This window comes from Trachymyrmex septentrionalis, unplaced genomic scaffold, assembly GCF_001594115.1.
Source record: "Trachymyrmex septentrionalis isolate Tsep2-gDNA-1 unplaced genomic scaffold, Tsep1.0 scaffold8, whole genome shotgun sequence".
In the NCBI taxonomy this organism is placed as follows: domain Eukaryota; kingdom Metazoa; phylum Arthropoda; class Insecta; order Hymenoptera; family Formicidae; genus Trachymyrmex; species Trachymyrmex septentrionalis.
The window spans coordinates 3,088,219-3,105,172 of NW_017305987.1; the positions used below are offsets into that span (position 1 = coordinate 3,088,219).

A 16,954-nucleotide genomic window follows, 5' to 3' on the forward strand; every position below is an offset into this window, starting at 1 on the left:
GTCTGGAAGAAGCGATGAAGTAAAAAAAATCATTGCTGAGAAAGTGTATCTTAATATCGTTTGTGTTCTTCCAGGCACTACTGAAGAAAATGACCTCTTCCAGCCGTGGTTTTCCATGGAGATTTGCTAGTCTCCTTTTATTGTTTTTGATCGGTGCTATCGTAGCATACGACACACAGAAACATGGCTCGTTTGAAGGTAAGTACTTTCTGGAAACAGCAATAAGTATTAATCATCTGTTTGCTTCTCATATCTCATCTCATATATTTTTATCATTCTAATTATTTTGTTTTCTTAAATTCTTTCAAATTTATGTATCGTATTTTAACCTTTAGTCATTTGGCTTCTATGCATTTTTTTTTTAATATTGGAGCAAATAATTAATTATTACATTTGTATACAATTTATTTAATGCACAATTTTACAAATAGCTTCTAAAGATGTTAAAGTGTATAAGAATCACTTGATTTTATACACTTATAAAATGACTATTTAAAAAAAAAATAACTGTTATGAGATTCTTTAATGTGATTGATTTATATATTTATTAATTATCGAAAGAACAATAATAATCCATCCCTTGAGTTGAATATTTTATTATTTTTCACTTCCATGTGTATCAAAATGTAAATTAATCCCTTACTGTGATTGAATTGCTTAGTTTCAAAATAGACAACTGTAGTTCATATTAATGTATGCACTCAATAAATAATAAACTAAATTTGAATCAAAATTAATTTATTTTCTTGAGTCAAATTATTAAACTATATTGTTTTGATTAAAATAACGACATATTAAAAGCAGTAGCAATGATTAAAAATAAATCAGATATAATTTGACTAAATTTAACAGCGTGAGAAGCTAAGGACAAGACTAATTATATTAAAAAATTTTACAACAGTTGCATAGTTGCTGTTGATTATAGCCAGAAATAAAAATTAACCCAAAACATGAATCTATTATGTATACTAAGAGTTAATTATTATCCATATTTCATCATAATGCAATGAATTCAATCATTTGTTACTACACTGGATTAGTATACATTAAAGGTGCTGTATTATAAAATATCTAAATGCAGTGGCATAATATAATTAATTTTGAAAATGAAATACATGTATGTTCTGTTAAATAAAGTAATATCATTATTAATCATTTAAAATATTTCTATGCTTCTACATTTAACTTTGTTAATTTCATATAGCTTTATTATCAATTTTAATTAGCATCTTTTTAGTATACACATTCTAGTGTAGGGCAAGTGGCCAAATTTGCTATAAGATTGTTGTTCAGGGAGTTATTATCTTATCATCGTACCTTGTGTTCAATGGCATAACTCGTGAACTAGTAATGGTTCACCAACAATATATTCATTACTGTCATAAACATCACGCCCATTAATATCTTCGCCTGTCTAATTTTTCTCCTAATCAAATTGGTGATATAAATTGAGTTTTTTTTACTTTATGGTACATTCGCATTTTATATATTGTAGCATCCCAAGTTGGAAAGTTCTTGAAAACTAGCGGAATATTGAAACATGTAGAAAAGGCATGGACTACTCTAAAGTTCTATTGGTCTGCAGGACATAAAGCAGTTAAGGATAGCTCGGAATATTATAAAGCCGTTGTAGACTTGTGTGCACCGTACATTAAATTAGCTGGCGATGTCTGTCTTGTAGTAAGAAATGTTTCAATTAAATTATATAACAATGTCGCGGCATATGTTGAAAGGAACGTACCTATAATTATTGACACAGTAAGTATAATGAAGATCTGAAAAATATTTTCATACAGAGAACAATCCTTCGCATAAAATACATCTCTTAACAATTTTTATTTCTTTTATACAGATCGAACATTACGCTCCGGGGATCTTCGAGCAAATTAAATCCCGAAGTCTTCAGGGACTGGAGTTTGTGAAAGTTTCCTTCATTCTGATTGGAGAGAAAGTTATTGAACATTCCAGCGCGTCGATACAGTGGCTGGAGAAGAACGTTTTTGTGTAAGTGTGCTCATACATTATGCAGAGGCTGTAATCGGGTATCTGACCGTGACCTTCCTTCCCTTTTTTTTTTTCAGAGGCAAGCTTAGCCCAGATAATCTCCGCAATTACGCCATTTGGGCTTTCGACACGACGCAATCGTACGCCACTCAAACGTACGATTGGGTGTACGAGAAAGTGCAGACTCTCTCCAAAGTGCCATGAATAAAATCCAATGGTTTACTGTATGAATAATTATTGCGTTGACGGCGAAATTTCCGCCTCTTCACGCGACTCTCCGCATTTATTATTTATGACATGGAAACGTTACATATATATTTTCCGAAGATCACGAATGCGTCAGCCATTTTACCTGTGATATCTCGAATAGAAAATCTATATCTTGCTTTGGTTGGTCTTGACGAAGAAAATTTCGCGATCTTCTAAATAAACCGGAACAATTGCGGGCGTTTTTTATTAAGACAAATATTTTTCTGTCATTTTCTTTAAAATTATTATTATAACTAATAATATATATGTATATCCGAACATTAGATCTTTGTACGCAAATCGTTCGAAAGTGCGATCTTTAGTATTTTGTATTTTCATTTATAATTTTGAGGATTTTGATTGAAAATTTACATTCGATTACATTGAACGATCGAATAAAAATTTTTTCGTAACAGTTCTTCTTGTAGATGTAGTAAAGGAAGGACTCTACTACAAATAAAAAAAAATTTAAGAAAAAAATCATGTCGGAAAAATGGGTCAGAATAATAACAACAACAACGGTGATATTTTTAGGAATAGCAGAATAGTATATATATATTAATAAATATCGTAATATAATATAATAATAATAATGAAATGATGGTAATAATAGCGATGAAATGCAATAGATGAATATGAGATATGATAATATAATTTTAACAAGAATATATTAAAGTTTTACATGGGAAGAGAGATCTGTGTGTGGATAGTGACAGTCACTTCCATAAAGCCACGTATGTAAAAATGAGTTGTCTTATTTCCCCCCTTCAATAAAGTTTCAGCAGCGTGCCTTTTCTTTTAAATTTCTTCACTCTGTTTTGCGTGCACGTTCACAGCTTTTATCCCTGATTACTTCCATGAAAATGCGTATTCCGTCAACGCACTTTAAGTTTGCTTGTATTTTTGTAGCATCGAATACTCGCATACTATAATTCATACGGGAAGAAGAGCTTCATTGTATTCTTGTAGATTTGATTGCACAGGTATTCCTCTTCTTCATCTCTGATCCGCGCTAGAACTTCCAATATTTGACTGCAATTAATTAAGATCATATCATACGCACCGTTTAATCCTCTATTTGACCCATGCAATTATATCCCTTCAGAGTTGACAGTAAATTCATTAAATCCACTCAAAATCTATTAAAAATGTCAATTCAATTTTCTTTATATTACATCTGCAAGTTTCGATTATTTCTATTAAAATATACTTAATTTTCATTTTTTATCACTTTGTTCCTTGAAAGTGCCTTTTTAACATGAGGCCTGTTCTTTTTAACTGAACTTCTTGCACGTTCATCTTTTCTCTTTTTCTCTCCAACGTGGAAAAAAAAGGAAGAAAGATGAAGAACTGTGAAATGTGTAAGAACTTTAGCTAAAAAAAGAACAGACTTATAAATTAAATGGATTTTACAGACCCAGTGTGAGTGTATTAAAAATTTTGGTGTCAGCTCCGGAGGATTAAAAATATTGCAAAAAAATTTAATGTTTAATTTTAAACAAATATCGTATATAATTCTCATTTTACGATCTGCAGAAAGAAAAGTATACTAACACTATCGTACAAGGTTCGTTCCGTCCTTTAACCATCTGATCCGCTTGCCACTTTTCTTTCTTCACAGATGGAAAGTGCGTGATAACGTCGTTCGCGGATGCATGCGTCGGCCTGATCTCGCACCATGGACAATCAGTCTCTATCATGAGCCTGTCCGAGGGAATGGTAGTGATCGCGAAAAGATTTTCCTCTGTCTTCAACGAGCTGAAACGCGAAACAAAATGAGATTATTGGATTGTCCTCCTTTTCTCTTTTAACTTTTGCGAGAATCTCACATATTCATAATGAATTCGGTCACTTCCATTACACTAAATTAATGCATGGAACTAAAAGCTGCTATACGAAATTAACAAAGTTAAATGTAAAAACATAAATATTTTTAATGCCCGTTTCAATGTAAATTAACTTTAATCTCTCGGTTCAATTTACTCTCCATCTTTGTCTAATTTTTAGAACTGAAAAAAGATGAATAGTAAGTTGAAGCGAGACTAAAAAAATTAATTGATGAAAATAGATATGAATGTCTATAACAATGATATTATCACGTTATTTAACAAAATACATGTATTATTTCATTTAATTATGCCACTGCGTTTGGATATTTTATATAAAGCAGCATATAATGTGTGCTAATCAGTGTAATGACCGAACATCATCAATCTTACCATCCATTAACGCCGATGTACAAGCCTAATTGTAGTATGGAATTTGCATCCTCCGGGTTACCGTCGAAGGAGTGCACAACACCCGGCGTCAATTCGTTTTTATGTTTTCTTAGAATTCGCACAAAATCGTCACTAGCGTTGCGGCAGTGCAGAAACATTGGTAGCTTTAACGTAGAGCACAATGACAATTGTAGCTCAAAGTACTTCTTTTGAGTCTCCTTGGGGCAAAAATTCAGCCTATCATAGTCCAAGCCCATCTCACCGATAGCGACGACTTTGTCCTTGTTATTCAGCGCCAGATCCGATAATGATTTGAGGTATTCTTCTGGATTGCCACTCTCCTCGAATTCATTGCAACGGGTCGGATGACAACCAATCGTCGAATACAGTCTGTCTGCAATTTGTTGATTGATGACGATCAGTCATTTGTTCTCAAAAATAAACTTAACTCGTGATTCAAACATATGGGTTCTATGACATTTTTCTAATTTTTAAATAGTGTTATAAGTATACATTTACTATATATCAAGTTCAATTATTGCATTTTTTTTATATAATTGAAAAATTTTAATTTCGAAAATTAACAAGAATTCATGTTTCTTTAGCATCACAAAAAAAAGTATGTATATTCCTATATGGGATTAATCATAAATTATCGTTTGCAGTACACAGAATAGCATATTAAAAGCTGTTTTATATAAAACATCTAAATACAGTGACATAATATAATCAACTTTGTTAGTTAACTATGTTAACTTAATTTCATGTATAATAGTTTTTAATATGCATTAATTTAGTGTGTAAGTGAAAAATTAAAATTAAAAGCAAGAGATCTACAATTAAAATATATTAATTTGAGGACACGGAAAGATTTATTAATACAACTTCTCACGTATTTAAGGATACACTTGCCATCGGTTCTTGCTATTTCAAGAGCTTTCTTGCTTTCTTCTACATTGCCAGCTGTAATGATGATTTTCGAGAGATTATTCTTCCAACTTCGCTCTAGAACTTTATCCAAATCTGGCTGATGCTTCTGAGATCCATGATAGACTCCTTGGTACATGGAATCTGTTAAATTGGCTCCGATATCTATGACAATTGAAGTACAATGGAAAACGCTGGACTTTCTTAATATGAAATTGCTCAAGGCAAATATACAAGATGTTCTGAATATATGTTTTTTATATATTCAAGAGATATACTTGACATAATGTAGTACAATGAATCATTAAATCCTTGTTATCTGCCAATTAAATGTTAATATCAAGGATGACATAGTTGACTGTGTTACTCTAGCGAATTCAGTCACTTGCATGCACTATGCTAGATCAGTGCATACTAAAAGCGGCTTTACATGAAATTAGCAAAATTAAATGTAAAAGTATATAAATATTTTAAAGGATTAACTATCTACTAATAATATTGTCACATTAATTAACAACATATATATATGTATCATTTAATTGTCAGTTGATTATATTGTATCACTGCATAAATATTAAGATATTTTATATAAAACAATTTTTAATATGCAATGATCCAGTATAGTGTGAGTGATTGAATTCATCATAGGTCATCTTGAAAATGCTTTATGTTAAATGTTTACAGACTTTACTTTATATACCAACAAAGTATTATTATTGATACACTTAGAATTGCATATGATGCTGAAATATATCTAATGTGTCTCTCAAGGCATTTGAGAACTCCACGAAGGAATCCGGAAGCGTCTCCTGGAAAGGACAATCGGGAGGGTATAAAAATCTGAATCAAGACGAAGGGAAGGGATTTTGTTGAGTTAAAGAGATTAGTCCCGCCTCTTACTATAACCTTTATATCGCGAAACAAACGGCGGAAACGATATGGTGCTGAGCAAGAACGAAGGATAGTCGGGTTTACCTATAAATTTCCGTAAATTGGACATTCTAGCTGCAAGCATGGAACGTTCCCAGGCGGAGATTGTTCGTCCGGATGTCCGGTCGAGGGTAGACGGAGAGGTTAGCTGAGGTTAGCAGGTGTCCACCGTTTCAACCGGCTGAATCGACACATGGATGGAGTCCAATGAAGGACTGACGTTACGCTTTCATGCGCAGTAGTGATCGTCCCGACGCTATCCTTGCTTCCGCGCGTCATCGATCAGCCTGTATAGCAACTGATAGCAACTACCGACCTAACTACTGAATCCTGATCTTTGATATGTTTAAAAATAAAAATACAGACACGCGTACGCAATTAAAAAAATTAGAGGGGGGTTTTGAAGTCCAATTGAAAATACTATAGCTGCATGAAATTTTCACCTCTGCAGTATTCTCTTTTCCGTAATGTAATATTATAATTATATGATTATAATAATATATAGTTATATATATTTGTAATTCTGAGCTCCCTTGGTTCGATGTATATTCATTTTTGTATTGTCTTTCTTTTTCTATCTCCAATAAGAAAAGGAAGACACCAAGTAAATATTGACACATGTCAAGCTTCTTAATGTGTGTGTGTGTGTGTGTGTGTGTGTGTTCAAATCTTAAACAGCTTAATATTGTCACCTTAGTGAAAATTTTTTTCGAATTTTTATATGAATTTGAACGTTTTCAGAAATACTGACAAAAGTTAATTTTTTTTTAGAATTTTTTATTACATATGAATTTGGAATATTCTTTATTTTTTTAGAATTTTTTTATGTAAAAAAATTTCAGAAGTTTCAAAACATTTTTGAATTATTTTTCAACTTTTCAGAAATTTTTCAAATTTTTTATACAAATTGAAATACTTCTCAAGAATGCGGAAAAAATCTACATCTTTTCTTCTCTACATTATATAAATTCTGAAATTTATTCTATAACTTCTGAAAAATTACTTTTTCAAATTTTATAAAATTATTTTATAAATTATAAAAATGAGAAATCTTAGAATACTTCGGAGAATTCATACATGAAGAATTTTGGAAGATATAGACACTTCTGAAAAATGTTACAATTTGTATTGTAAAAAAGTCTAAGAAAATTTCTAATGGTTAGAAAATCATGTTTAGAAATTTAAAAAAATCCAAAATTTACATTAAAATTCTGAACAATTACATAAAAAATTCAGAGAACAATTTTCAACAGTTACTTATATACATATAAACTGTAATTCCATTAGATATGTTGCAGGCTACCAGAAATGTTTTCAAGTTTTTGAAAATCCAAACAATTGCTGGATTCCATTTGAGCCTTATTATCTTTCTTATTAATGAGAAATATTGTTACACACACAGATATATAATGATAGGTGTTGCCTACTTTTTACAAGTTTTTTTTATTAGATACGCTTTTTGATGATATAACAGACAAGATACAACGAAACATTTCGTTTTTATGTTTCTATATATATATATATATATATGTATTTGTTATAAATCTTAATCTACGTAAATAAGAGTTTCCTCTTGACTCGATGCGCTTGTGAATGTATGGAATTCTTTCTCAATCATACTCGCGAATGGAATATTAACAGATGCGAGGCATTACTGTATTGCAAATGCACCATCGTTGCTCTCGAAGTTCTAGAGTTCGTTCGCGAAACACGATTACCGGAGCGATTTGATGATCGTGTTAATCTTCTCAATGCAGTCCTCCTTTTTCCTGGAGATCGTCGTCTCCATGTCGATAAATTGCTGCCGACTGATCTTGCCCGGGATCAGTTTCTCCAAGTACAATGCCTGCAGTTGGCCGTAAATCTCCTTCAGATAACGATCGCATTTTTGTAACTCCTGGATGCGATCATACACGTCGGTAGACTCTCCCTTTATCTTCTGCGCGATCTCGTTAAGTGCGTTGTTTGCCGCCTTGTATTCCTGATTGATACCCTTTATTGCAGACTGGAAACTGTTGGTGTCCTTAGACACCTTCAGATATGACAGCTGCTCCTCCAGATTATAGTAAGTCGCGATCCTACGGTCCTGAGCAGCGAGAACTTTCTCACACTGACCGGCGATCCTCAGCTTGCTCTCCGACACTTCGTCCTTATCGATGGAGAAGTCACATCTCACGTATACTATGACCGCCAGGAACATCAACCACAGCGCCAGCACTATCATCAGCGGTTCCTGCAGCATCAACAGACGCGGGAACGTATACTTGAGCCTGAAACTCTGAATATGATTCTCCACCAGATTATTTTTAGTCACAGATATCACCGGACGCCCAGTGACATCCAGATATGTATAATGCAGGGAATCTGGCAGGCGGGTCACGGGATAAGGCAGCTCCAACTTTATGTTCCTTGCACCCTCCGGCAGAATGATCTTCAGAACCATCTCGTCCACTACCATGTCGTCGAAGATGTGATCCAATAGTCTCATCTCCAAGGCGAACTCGTCCCCGGAATGAAAGAGGTACTCGTAGCTGGGTACATTGTAGCCAATTGTGTAACGAGTCTTCCAGCCACCGAACAATGGGAATCTCGGCCGTAGATTCAGCTCCACTGAATCCTTCTTGATGCGGGTGTGCGACGTGGAGATGTTACCGATCTCGTCTCTGTAATAAATGTCAGAAGCAGCTGCCGGCAGGATAGTATCGAAACTTTGGATACTCGCTTGTCCAGATTTGGATTCCCGGGCGTACTCGTAACGTGAGAAGGAGCCTTTTAGCAACGCTCCGGTATGTAACAGATCAATATGCTCCTCGACAGCTATGTTACCCCAGTGAGAGATCTCGAGGACCCTCTCGAGCCTCGTTACCGTAAGGAATTTATTATTGTTCTCGAAGTGTACAGTCATCTCCTCATAGGAGAATGGCGGTTGAGACTCATATGGACCATAAGCCAACATCGAGCCAGTTTGGGAGACAGGCTTGATCTTGGTGTAGCTCTCGAGATTGCGAGTGGGCAGTGCCACGTAGGTGGTCTGCTTGGTAACAGGATAGGGCAAGCAGGCGTACACATTGCCCGTGTACCTGACAAGTTGCTTCTCCTGTTGGGTGATCTGCTTGGGATGTGGCACCAGCTCGTGCGTGAATACCGTCTCCAGTTCAATGGTGAGAGAGCGCCGAGCCGTCAGATGGTTACCGAGATCAACGGAGTAGAAGACTCGATCGCTATACGCTGGCACCTTGATCTCCTTCACCTTCAACTCCAATTTATCGGGCTCCACACGTGCCGCTATGTAACTGATGAATCTGCTCTGAGCGTCGTCGAGGCAGAAGAGGAAATTCCGGACGCGGTCTTCCTTGGTTTGCTTGTTTTCCATCACCACTCGAGTGGTGATTTTAGTTAGCTGGGACTGCAGGTCGATGTGTCGCTCGACGCTCCTGATGGTCAAGTTCGGATCCACGACCCCGTCCAGGTTGGCCGCGGTGCAACCACTGTATACTCCCAGATAGAACGCGAGAGCGCAGATTAGCGCACCCGCGTGAACGCGAGACATTGTCGATGAGACTCCGAATCGTTAGGAATTTCTATAATTCTGTCTCCTGATGGAACGAACTAACGAAACGGCACGATAAACGTCCTTCTCCTTGTACGTTGCGCACTCGCCGGTACGCGGCGACACGGTTAGCACATAACAAAATACGTGGCGTTCGTCTATGGCGCCGGCTAGTTGCGCGCATGTCAATATATAACGATGCGGCCGGCAACGCATCATTGCGAGAACATACGTTCACGTTTACAACACAAATAGAACGTCCGGTTTGAATTCAATCATTTGATTGATCTATATTTTAGGATCTAATGGAATATGCCAATTAGATGCAAGAGCTCACTGAGCGCTCCAGTGAGTGATGTAGTACTGAATGAATGCATCCAGAAGCACAACCGCTCACTAAGCTCATTGAGCTCTTGCATCTGATTGGCATATTCTGTTGGAACTAAAAATATAAACCAAACAGATACAAAAGTTCACCGAGTGCTCACTAGGTCGTACTTCAGGGGCTCGACTGTGTATTTTGAAATAAGGTAAAAATTAGCATCGTTTGTCTTAATTTAACATTTGAAACAACAAGGATGAAATGATTTTTAAGCGTTGTGAGCGTGAATCGGATCGCGGCCAGTGTTGGTATCGTTGCCGGCTGCGTTCGCTTTGTCACTCACAGCGCTTGTGAGCATCAAGTATCCTTGTTTAATATTTGCTAAACAACAATGATGAAACAACGCTTAAAACGTTGTGAACTTCAAAGCGAACATAATATCGTTGCGGAGATATTTTATATGGTAAAAATACTGCGCAACGCGTCACATAATGATATCGACAGTGTCGTTAGAGAATAGCATTGCTGATTGCTCACCCATTGTTAAAGGGTGACAAGGATAAGATGATACAGGGGCACCCGGGTGAAGTTTCCGAACGCAGCTATAGTGGGTGAATGAACATCCGTGAATCCGAAGGATAAAAAGTATCGGCACGCACTACCGAGGAAAAAAAGGCAAAGCAGTAGAAAAAAAACGAAAAGAAACATCGTTAGAGTTGAGGTGCGTTCCGTTAAATTACTGCGAGTACTCATAAGGATGCATTCCGTATTAACGTCCGAACGACAACTTTTCTTCGGAACTTCGATGAAAAATGTCTCGCATGCGCAGAACGATATGGTATAATAAAGCGCGACGATCAAATATATGTAGAGTTGCGTTGCAGGTTATGTTTATGTTCTGTCAGTTTTGTGTTTAAATATAAACAAAGAATATACTATGTTAGAAGTTTTATATCTGAGTTTAGTATTACTTACTTCTATGTCATGTATATGCAGAAACGTTCATCGAATCGTTCCATTTCACGAGACAATCTCTGTGTGTGACGTCACACTTCGTCCAAACCCTGACATATAGAAAATACACTTTGGAAAATCTATAGTTACATGTATAACATATATACAGATTTTAAATATTTACAGAATAACGGAACGCAATCATGGAGAGTAATCCGCCACCGTTGCACTTTCGGCGCATCTGTCGATTCTGCTTATCGGATTCGGAACCTCTGAACTCCATCTACGAGCGCAACCACAAGTCAGTCCAGCTACCGCTTCAGTTGCAGATTATGTCCTGCGTTGCTATCGAGGTGAGACTTGAGAGGTGAGTGGCTCTGCCGCTAACAATACCAAAGACAGACTGATATTCATAGTCAATTTTTATAAGATTCTTATAATTATTCTTGTAAGAATATATCAAATATATTTGAGATTGTTTTAGGTACAGTCTTAAGATGTCATAAGTCAATCAGAGGCCAGTATTTATAATTGGATCTTATATTTACGATTGTCTTAAGTTGTTCATGTAGCATACATGTTCAAAAGAGGATATAAAGCATCTTGATGTTTTAAGTTTTCAGACATCTTTATAACATGATGTCTGAAATACATCTTGATGATGTCTTTAGACTGTCTTATATCTGTATACTATTCTCTAAGTTACAGATATATGTCTCAGTATTATTGCGTTTTTTATTAGGCAGAACTAGTGCGCATTTAGTGTACATTAAAGCTGTATAATATTCTAATCTAAATGTAAGAGATATCTCAATTCATAAAATATGCTCAATGTGTATTTTATCAAATAGCACAATAAAATGTAGTGAATATTTCGCGATTTAATTTGTTTCTATATTTTTATTAAACAATCATCTTTAATATGATTTTTCTTGCTTGGATATGTAAATACAAATGAAAAGAAAGATAGGTCAAACATGAACTTACATACATCTTTATGTTGATTTATGTACAATGATTTTAAAGTGCACTGAGTACACACTAATGCTACTAATGAAAAATATTGATATCTTGAGACATTATTTAAAATTAGAACCGACTATGAATATTAATCGAAAGGATTGTATTAGCATCTTATGACATTACTTAAGACAATCTTAAAATAAGAATGAACTATGAATACCATCTACAGAGCATGGATTGTGCAATTTGTATTTACACTTGATTTATAAAAATGTGAGAGATAGAATGCAAAGACGGCTAGTTTCTATCATTTTCTATTCAATGGTATAATATTAGAAAGAAAGAAAGATTGTCTGTCTTCATGCTCTTTTTCATTTTTGTTGATCACATTAGATATACTATTTAGATAGGGATGGCGTAATCCGTGCTCTATGTCTTTGAATGATACTCTTACCAAGCAGTCAATGGCTGCGTTCAGCAGAGAAAACTAATCAGTTAGTGCTTAGTGATTCTTTAATATGATTGGTTCTTGTCTTTAGTTCTTTGTTGGATTTAAGTGTAAGAACCAATCATATTAAAGAATCACTAAGCGCTAACTGATTAGTTTTTTCTCTGCTGAACGCAGCCAATGATACTAACCAGAGGTGCCTCACTGAATTCTCCTCACAGGTAAGAATCATAGCACAAACTTTTTGCACAATGCTGCATAACGCATAAGACATAAGAGAAACAATCAATCCTTCATTTCATATTCTAGTTGATTCTTATGCTTCAAGTCTTATGCAAAGTCTATACAAAGCAGCCTTAATGAGCTTACTACAATAAGTTATTATCTAAGTTTTAAGTCTTAAGTCATAAGAAATTGATCAATCACAGTCGAATGTACGAAAAATAATCGATTATGATGGGTCAATTTCTTATAACTTAAGCTTTAAAGTTTAGATAATGACTTATTGTAAAAAGCCTCTAACGATCATTAGTATAAGCAGTGATATTGTTGGTCGATCATGACGTCGCGATTCCGCCGAGAAAGGATGTTTAATTTGCATCACCTGATTTCTTTCTCTTCGGAGTTTTTCATCTGGAGCTAGAACTTTTGAGCATGATGGTTTATTTTAGATAAACGGTTTAAATAAGAGAAAGTTTATTTTATTCTTTCTTATTAATCATTGGAGATGTCTAAGTAGAACGAAATTTCCTGTAATATTATTAAAATGAATGATAAAATTGAATTTTGAAAAATTAAATAAATCTAAAAAAACAGCTATCTGAAATAAAGGACTGTCTTTTACAATAAAGGACGTATGATCACTGTAATTATAAATTTTTTTAAGTATTTTCATATACAATATTTTTCAAGAGTGAACGTCCAACACTCAGAAGAGACTTTTCCAGATTGTCAGTAGGCTTGTTCCTAATGAACCATTTTGTTTCTTAATAGGTCTATACCGAAGATGAGATGCCGCAAGTGATCTGTAACACGTGCCGCTGGAATTTGGATCACTTTTATAAATTCAAGTTGCAATGCAAGAAGGCCGACGAGGCATTAAGAGATTGCCTTCTGTCTGGAAAATTGCCGAAACCCTTCCCGCCCATCCGTATCAATCCATTGACGGAGAACGACAAGAAGAGACCAGCCGAATCTAGATCGCAGAACGAAATTTTGAAAAAGCAACGCATCTCTAATGATGATAGCAGAAATATAAGAGAGAGACGAGAGACCAGAAGAAGGGAGAAAGGGAGGGAAAGAGAATCACAAAATGAAAATCAGAATATCAGCGAACAGCATCTTTACGAGAAAACAGAGAACGAGCAGAACAGAGACAGTGAGAGTAATCAGGAAGCGAGTAACATTAAAGAAAACGGAGAACACGAGCTAGCAGAGGTCAAAGTACACGCATGCGATCAATGTGAACGTACGTTCGCATTACGTCAGGCTCTGCTGCTGCATGTTCAACGCATTCATGTTCGCGCTCGCAATTACAAATGCAACGAGTGCGAGAAAAACTTTTTCAACAAACACGATCTGGTCAAGCACTTGAGTATACATTTGCAGGAGAAGCCGTATTCGTGCTCGATCTGCCAGAAGCAATTCTCGCGGCTGACTTCGCTGCAACGTCACAAGAAAGTACACAAAGATGAGCCGCACTACATCTGTTCCCATTGCGACGATGAATTTTTCACTACAGAGGAACTTGAAGAGCACAAGAATTCGGCACACAAAAAAGAGAAGCCGTTCCAGTGTAACATTTGCAAGAAGCGTTTCCTATACAAACAGGGTCTGCAACGGCACGAGACGCTACATAATAATAAGGATGAAAAATTCGTATGTGATTACTGTAAAGAGACTTTCCGTACTTGTACAAAGCTAGCCCGGCATCTGATTACCCATGCTGGTCCTCGACCATATATGTGTAAATTGTGTCCTCGCACATTTCTGTTATCACATCATTTGACTAGACACATGCGTATGTCCCATTCAAAGGAGAAGCGCCGTGTATACAAGAACGGCAAGAAGAGCTTAAAGGTAAATCAGTTGACGCACGCGAAACGTACATACATGGGCCTCACCTGCGATATCTGTCAAGAATCTTGTCGTAATCGCGCCGACTATGTCATTCACATCAAGCAACACATCGAAGCGGGTGAGAAAATAGACCCAGACAGTTTACAGCCCAATACTAAAAAAAATCTTAAACTAAAGTCTAATGAGAGGAAAGAAAAAGAAAAAGATCAGCATTCTAATAGAAACGATGATGACGAATCGCCAGGGTACGTTGTGAAGAAGTTACCAAAGCCGTCGATGCTCTCGGAGAACGAGAAGAAAAAAGAGCAGACTAGAGAAGACAAGAAAGAGAATTCCGAGAAACAAGAAAAGGAAGAACCCAATGTGATGTATGTACGTAGCAGAAATGGTAGCATGGTCAAAATCACGACATTCCCACCCATCGATATACACGATATTCAAGAGCAGAAAGCAATATTCAAGAGTACGAAGCAAACTAGTTCAATCGATTCTCCTTCTCAGAGCAGCTCGAAAGGCCTCACGTCATCGCAAACCGAAGAGACTCCCAAAAGCGGCTATGTGGATGACACTGAGTTACAAGTGCAAAAGATCGTCACCTCAGTATCCAAAAAACAGAAAACTTTGTTGAAGGACCAACAGAACGGCCAAGATCAGTCTAAGGAATCTCTAACACCTGTGATGAGAGTCCACAGCTCTTCTCAAGAAAATAGTAAGGACAACGATAAATCAGAGACCTTAACATCCACTCCGAACACTATCACAGTTAAAAGGATTAAAAGAATTGTGGTGAGGAAACCGACAGGAGGAAGTAACAAAGAAACATCAGCTAGTACATCTAGTATCAAGGATGGAGATTCTTCTCTGAGCGGTACTCTCGGTTCGCGTAAGATCAAGCGAGTGATTGTCAGTAGAATTATCCGAAAGAATGATGTTGTCCATGAAGTTATCATGAATCCAGATGGAACCACGATAGATTCCACAGAACTGGCAAAACTATCGACTGGCAATGTAGTGAAGCGAGTAGTAAGGCAGCTACCGCTCGACAAAAATCAGAATATGGTACAAGCGCTATTGCAATCCACGAAACAACGTCAGAAAACAGAAGATACGAATGAAAAGTTCGAGGTAACGACTTCAGCGTCAACCAGCAACGATACACCAGAAAGTTCGGATGCTTTGGAAAAGAAGCAATTGATCACTCTGGGTCAGAATCAGGAAATAATTTATGTAGAAGCTGAAGCAATTGGAGATGTAGCGGAAATAGTAGATATTGAAAATTAAGAAGCAGAAGAAATATAGCAGGATGGCGATTGACGAAATATTATCAGAGCTACATGACGAGTCTGAAGATGAACAGCAGCTATCATTCAAGTGAGTATTTGTGAAACGGAAAAAACATATACGAGTAGGAGCGGGAGTACAACGATGACACAGAAGCGACAAAGAGAAATTTGACTCAAGTAAGAAAAAAAGAGAGACGGAATAAGTTGCCGTGAAAAAAAGAGGAAGAGATATTGGAAAAAAATCCAAAGTACGACGATAAGCAGCAGTAATATCACATCAAGTGATATATCTCCGAAAAAGAAATCTCCGATAATCTCGAGCAACAAATTATTTAAACAAGTGTTACGTGATTATTATTATTATAAGCCTAGCGATATATCAAAATTGAAGGAGGTGAATCCAAAATTGTATAAAATTTTCGATACTATCGACAACGTAGTGAAGATACAAGCCTAGTTTACACCGAAGTAGTACTTGGTAGTACTACGCGTACTAAATCACTTGATATTCTCAATATAAACGCTGGAGAATTCTTCAGTGCGCTGTGGTCTGGTACTTCCGAATCATGAGATCAAGTTGGTACGCGTATCAAATGGTATCAAAAAATCTTAATGCTGCACTGTAAATACTTACCTCGTATTTAAACTCGCCATTTTAAATAAGAACCAAATATATAGTTCGTTCAATTTGAGATGCATATTAACCGAGTTAACGGTATAAAAGAGATCACAGAAGTCGGTTCTGAACAATCTCACGCAAATTCCGGTATCGCAGCGTCATCATACACGAAATGAAAGACTGATTCGGCGGTGGAGATCGATATCGCCTAGGAAATCAATTAGATCCAGAGATGGAGAAGCCTTCGCAGGTCATCGTCGTACAAGAGGAAAGTCAATCTGACTCCAACACTATCACTTAGACAATCAGGATCTCTCCGAGATCACTTCGATCTTTGAAGCATCAGACGATGCATTGGAGATGAAGAAATTGACAGCAATCTGAACGAATTCGTCATATAATTGCTA

General features: G+C 36.2%; 4 protein-coding genes across 6 annotated transcripts in view; 2 read left to right on the forward strand and 2 right to left on the reverse strand.

Annotated features, from left to right (window-relative positions):
- The window catches only part of LOC108754534 (transmembrane protein 214-A), an 11,772-nt gene extending 8,716 nt beyond the window's left edge, over nucleotides 1–3,056 (forward strand). For both annotated transcript variants that reach the window (XM_018496927.1, XM_018496928.1), the window contains exons 6-9: nucleotides 75–198; nucleotides 1,496–1,758; nucleotides 1,853–2,004; nucleotides 2,082–3,056. In XM_018496927.1, the coding sequence (XP_018352429.1) occupies nucleotides 75–198; nucleotides 1,496–1,758; nucleotides 1,853–2,004; nucleotides 2,082–2,208 (666 nt within the window). In that variant the 3' untranslated portion in view covers nucleotides 2,209–3,056. The remainder of the gene's footprint in view (nucleotides 1–74; nucleotides 199–1,495; nucleotides 1,759–1,852; nucleotides 2,005–2,081) is intronic.
- A 74-nt stretch (nucleotides 3,057–3,130) lies between these two features.
- LOC108754535 (putative deoxyribonuclease TATDN1) lies at nucleotides 3,131–6,752 on the reverse strand. Its single transcript, XM_018496929.1, has 5 exons — nucleotides 6,375–6,752; nucleotides 5,385–5,564; nucleotides 4,473–4,866; nucleotides 3,808–4,011; nucleotides 3,131–3,285 (listed from the first exon to the last, which is right to left on the reverse strand). The coding sequence occupies exons 1-5, from the start codon at nucleotides 6,412–6,414 to the stop codon at nucleotides 3,180–3,182; spliced, it is 924 nt and encodes a 307-aa protein (XP_018352431.1). The 5' UTR covers nucleotides 6,415–6,752; the 3' UTR covers nucleotides 3,131–3,179.
- Nucleotides 6,753–7,764: 1,012 nt separating this feature from the next.
- LOC108754414 (dolichyl-diphosphooligosaccharide--protein glycosyltransferase subunit 1) lies at nucleotides 7,765–10,026 on the reverse strand. Its single transcript, XM_018496668.1, has one exon. The coding sequence runs from the start codon at nucleotides 9,877–9,879 to the stop codon at nucleotides 8,044–8,046; it is 1,836 nt and encodes a 611-aa protein (XP_018352170.1). The 5' UTR covers nucleotides 9,880–10,026; the 3' UTR covers nucleotides 7,765–8,043.
- A 797-nt stretch (nucleotides 10,027–10,823) lies between these two features.
- On the forward strand, nucleotides 10,824–16,954 carry LOC108754589 (zinc finger protein 62 homolog). 2 transcript variants are annotated; one of them, XM_018497033.1, is made up of 3 exons: nucleotides 10,824–10,922; nucleotides 11,342–11,508; nucleotides 13,560–16,954. In XM_018497033.1, exons 2-3 carry the CDS (start codon nucleotides 11,359–11,361, stop codon nucleotides 15,924–15,926), a joined length of 2,517 nt encoding a protein of 838 aa, XP_018352535.1. In that variant the 5' UTR covers nucleotides 10,824–10,922; nucleotides 11,342–11,358; the 3' UTR covers nucleotides 15,927–16,954. The 2 variants fall into 2 exon arrangements, with proteins under 2 accessions (XP_018352535.1, XP_018352536.1); XM_018497034.1 differs by lacking the exon at nucleotides 10,824–10,922 and having other exon boundaries at nucleotides 11,439–11,522.

Bases quoted from the DNA above. Each gene is read 5' to 3' on its own strand.
- LOC108754535 (XM_018496929.1), bottom strand. From the start codon at position 6,414: ATGCTTGCAGCTAGAATGTCCAATTTACGGAAATTTATAG. The intron at 4,867-5,384 runs GCAAGTGTATCC...AACAAATTGCAG, and splicing joins TGAAATAGCAAGAACCGATG to ACAGACTGTATTCGACGATT. The intron at 4,012-4,472 runs GTAAGATTGATG...TTCGCGTTTCAG, and splicing joins TACATCGGCGTTAATGGATG to CTCGTTGAAGACAGAGGAAA.
- LOC108754414 (XM_018496668.1), bottom strand. From the start codon at position 9,879: ATGTCTCGCGTTCACGCGGGTGCGCTAATCTGCGCTCTCGCGTTCTAT.
- LOC108754589 (XM_018497033.1), top strand. From the start codon at position 11,359: ATGGAGAGTAATCCGCCACCGTTGCACTTTCGGCGCATCTGTCGATTC. The intron at 11,509-13,559 runs GTGAGACTTGAG...GTTTCTTAATAG, and splicing joins TGTCCTGCGTTGCTATCGAG to GTCTATACCGAAGATGAGAT.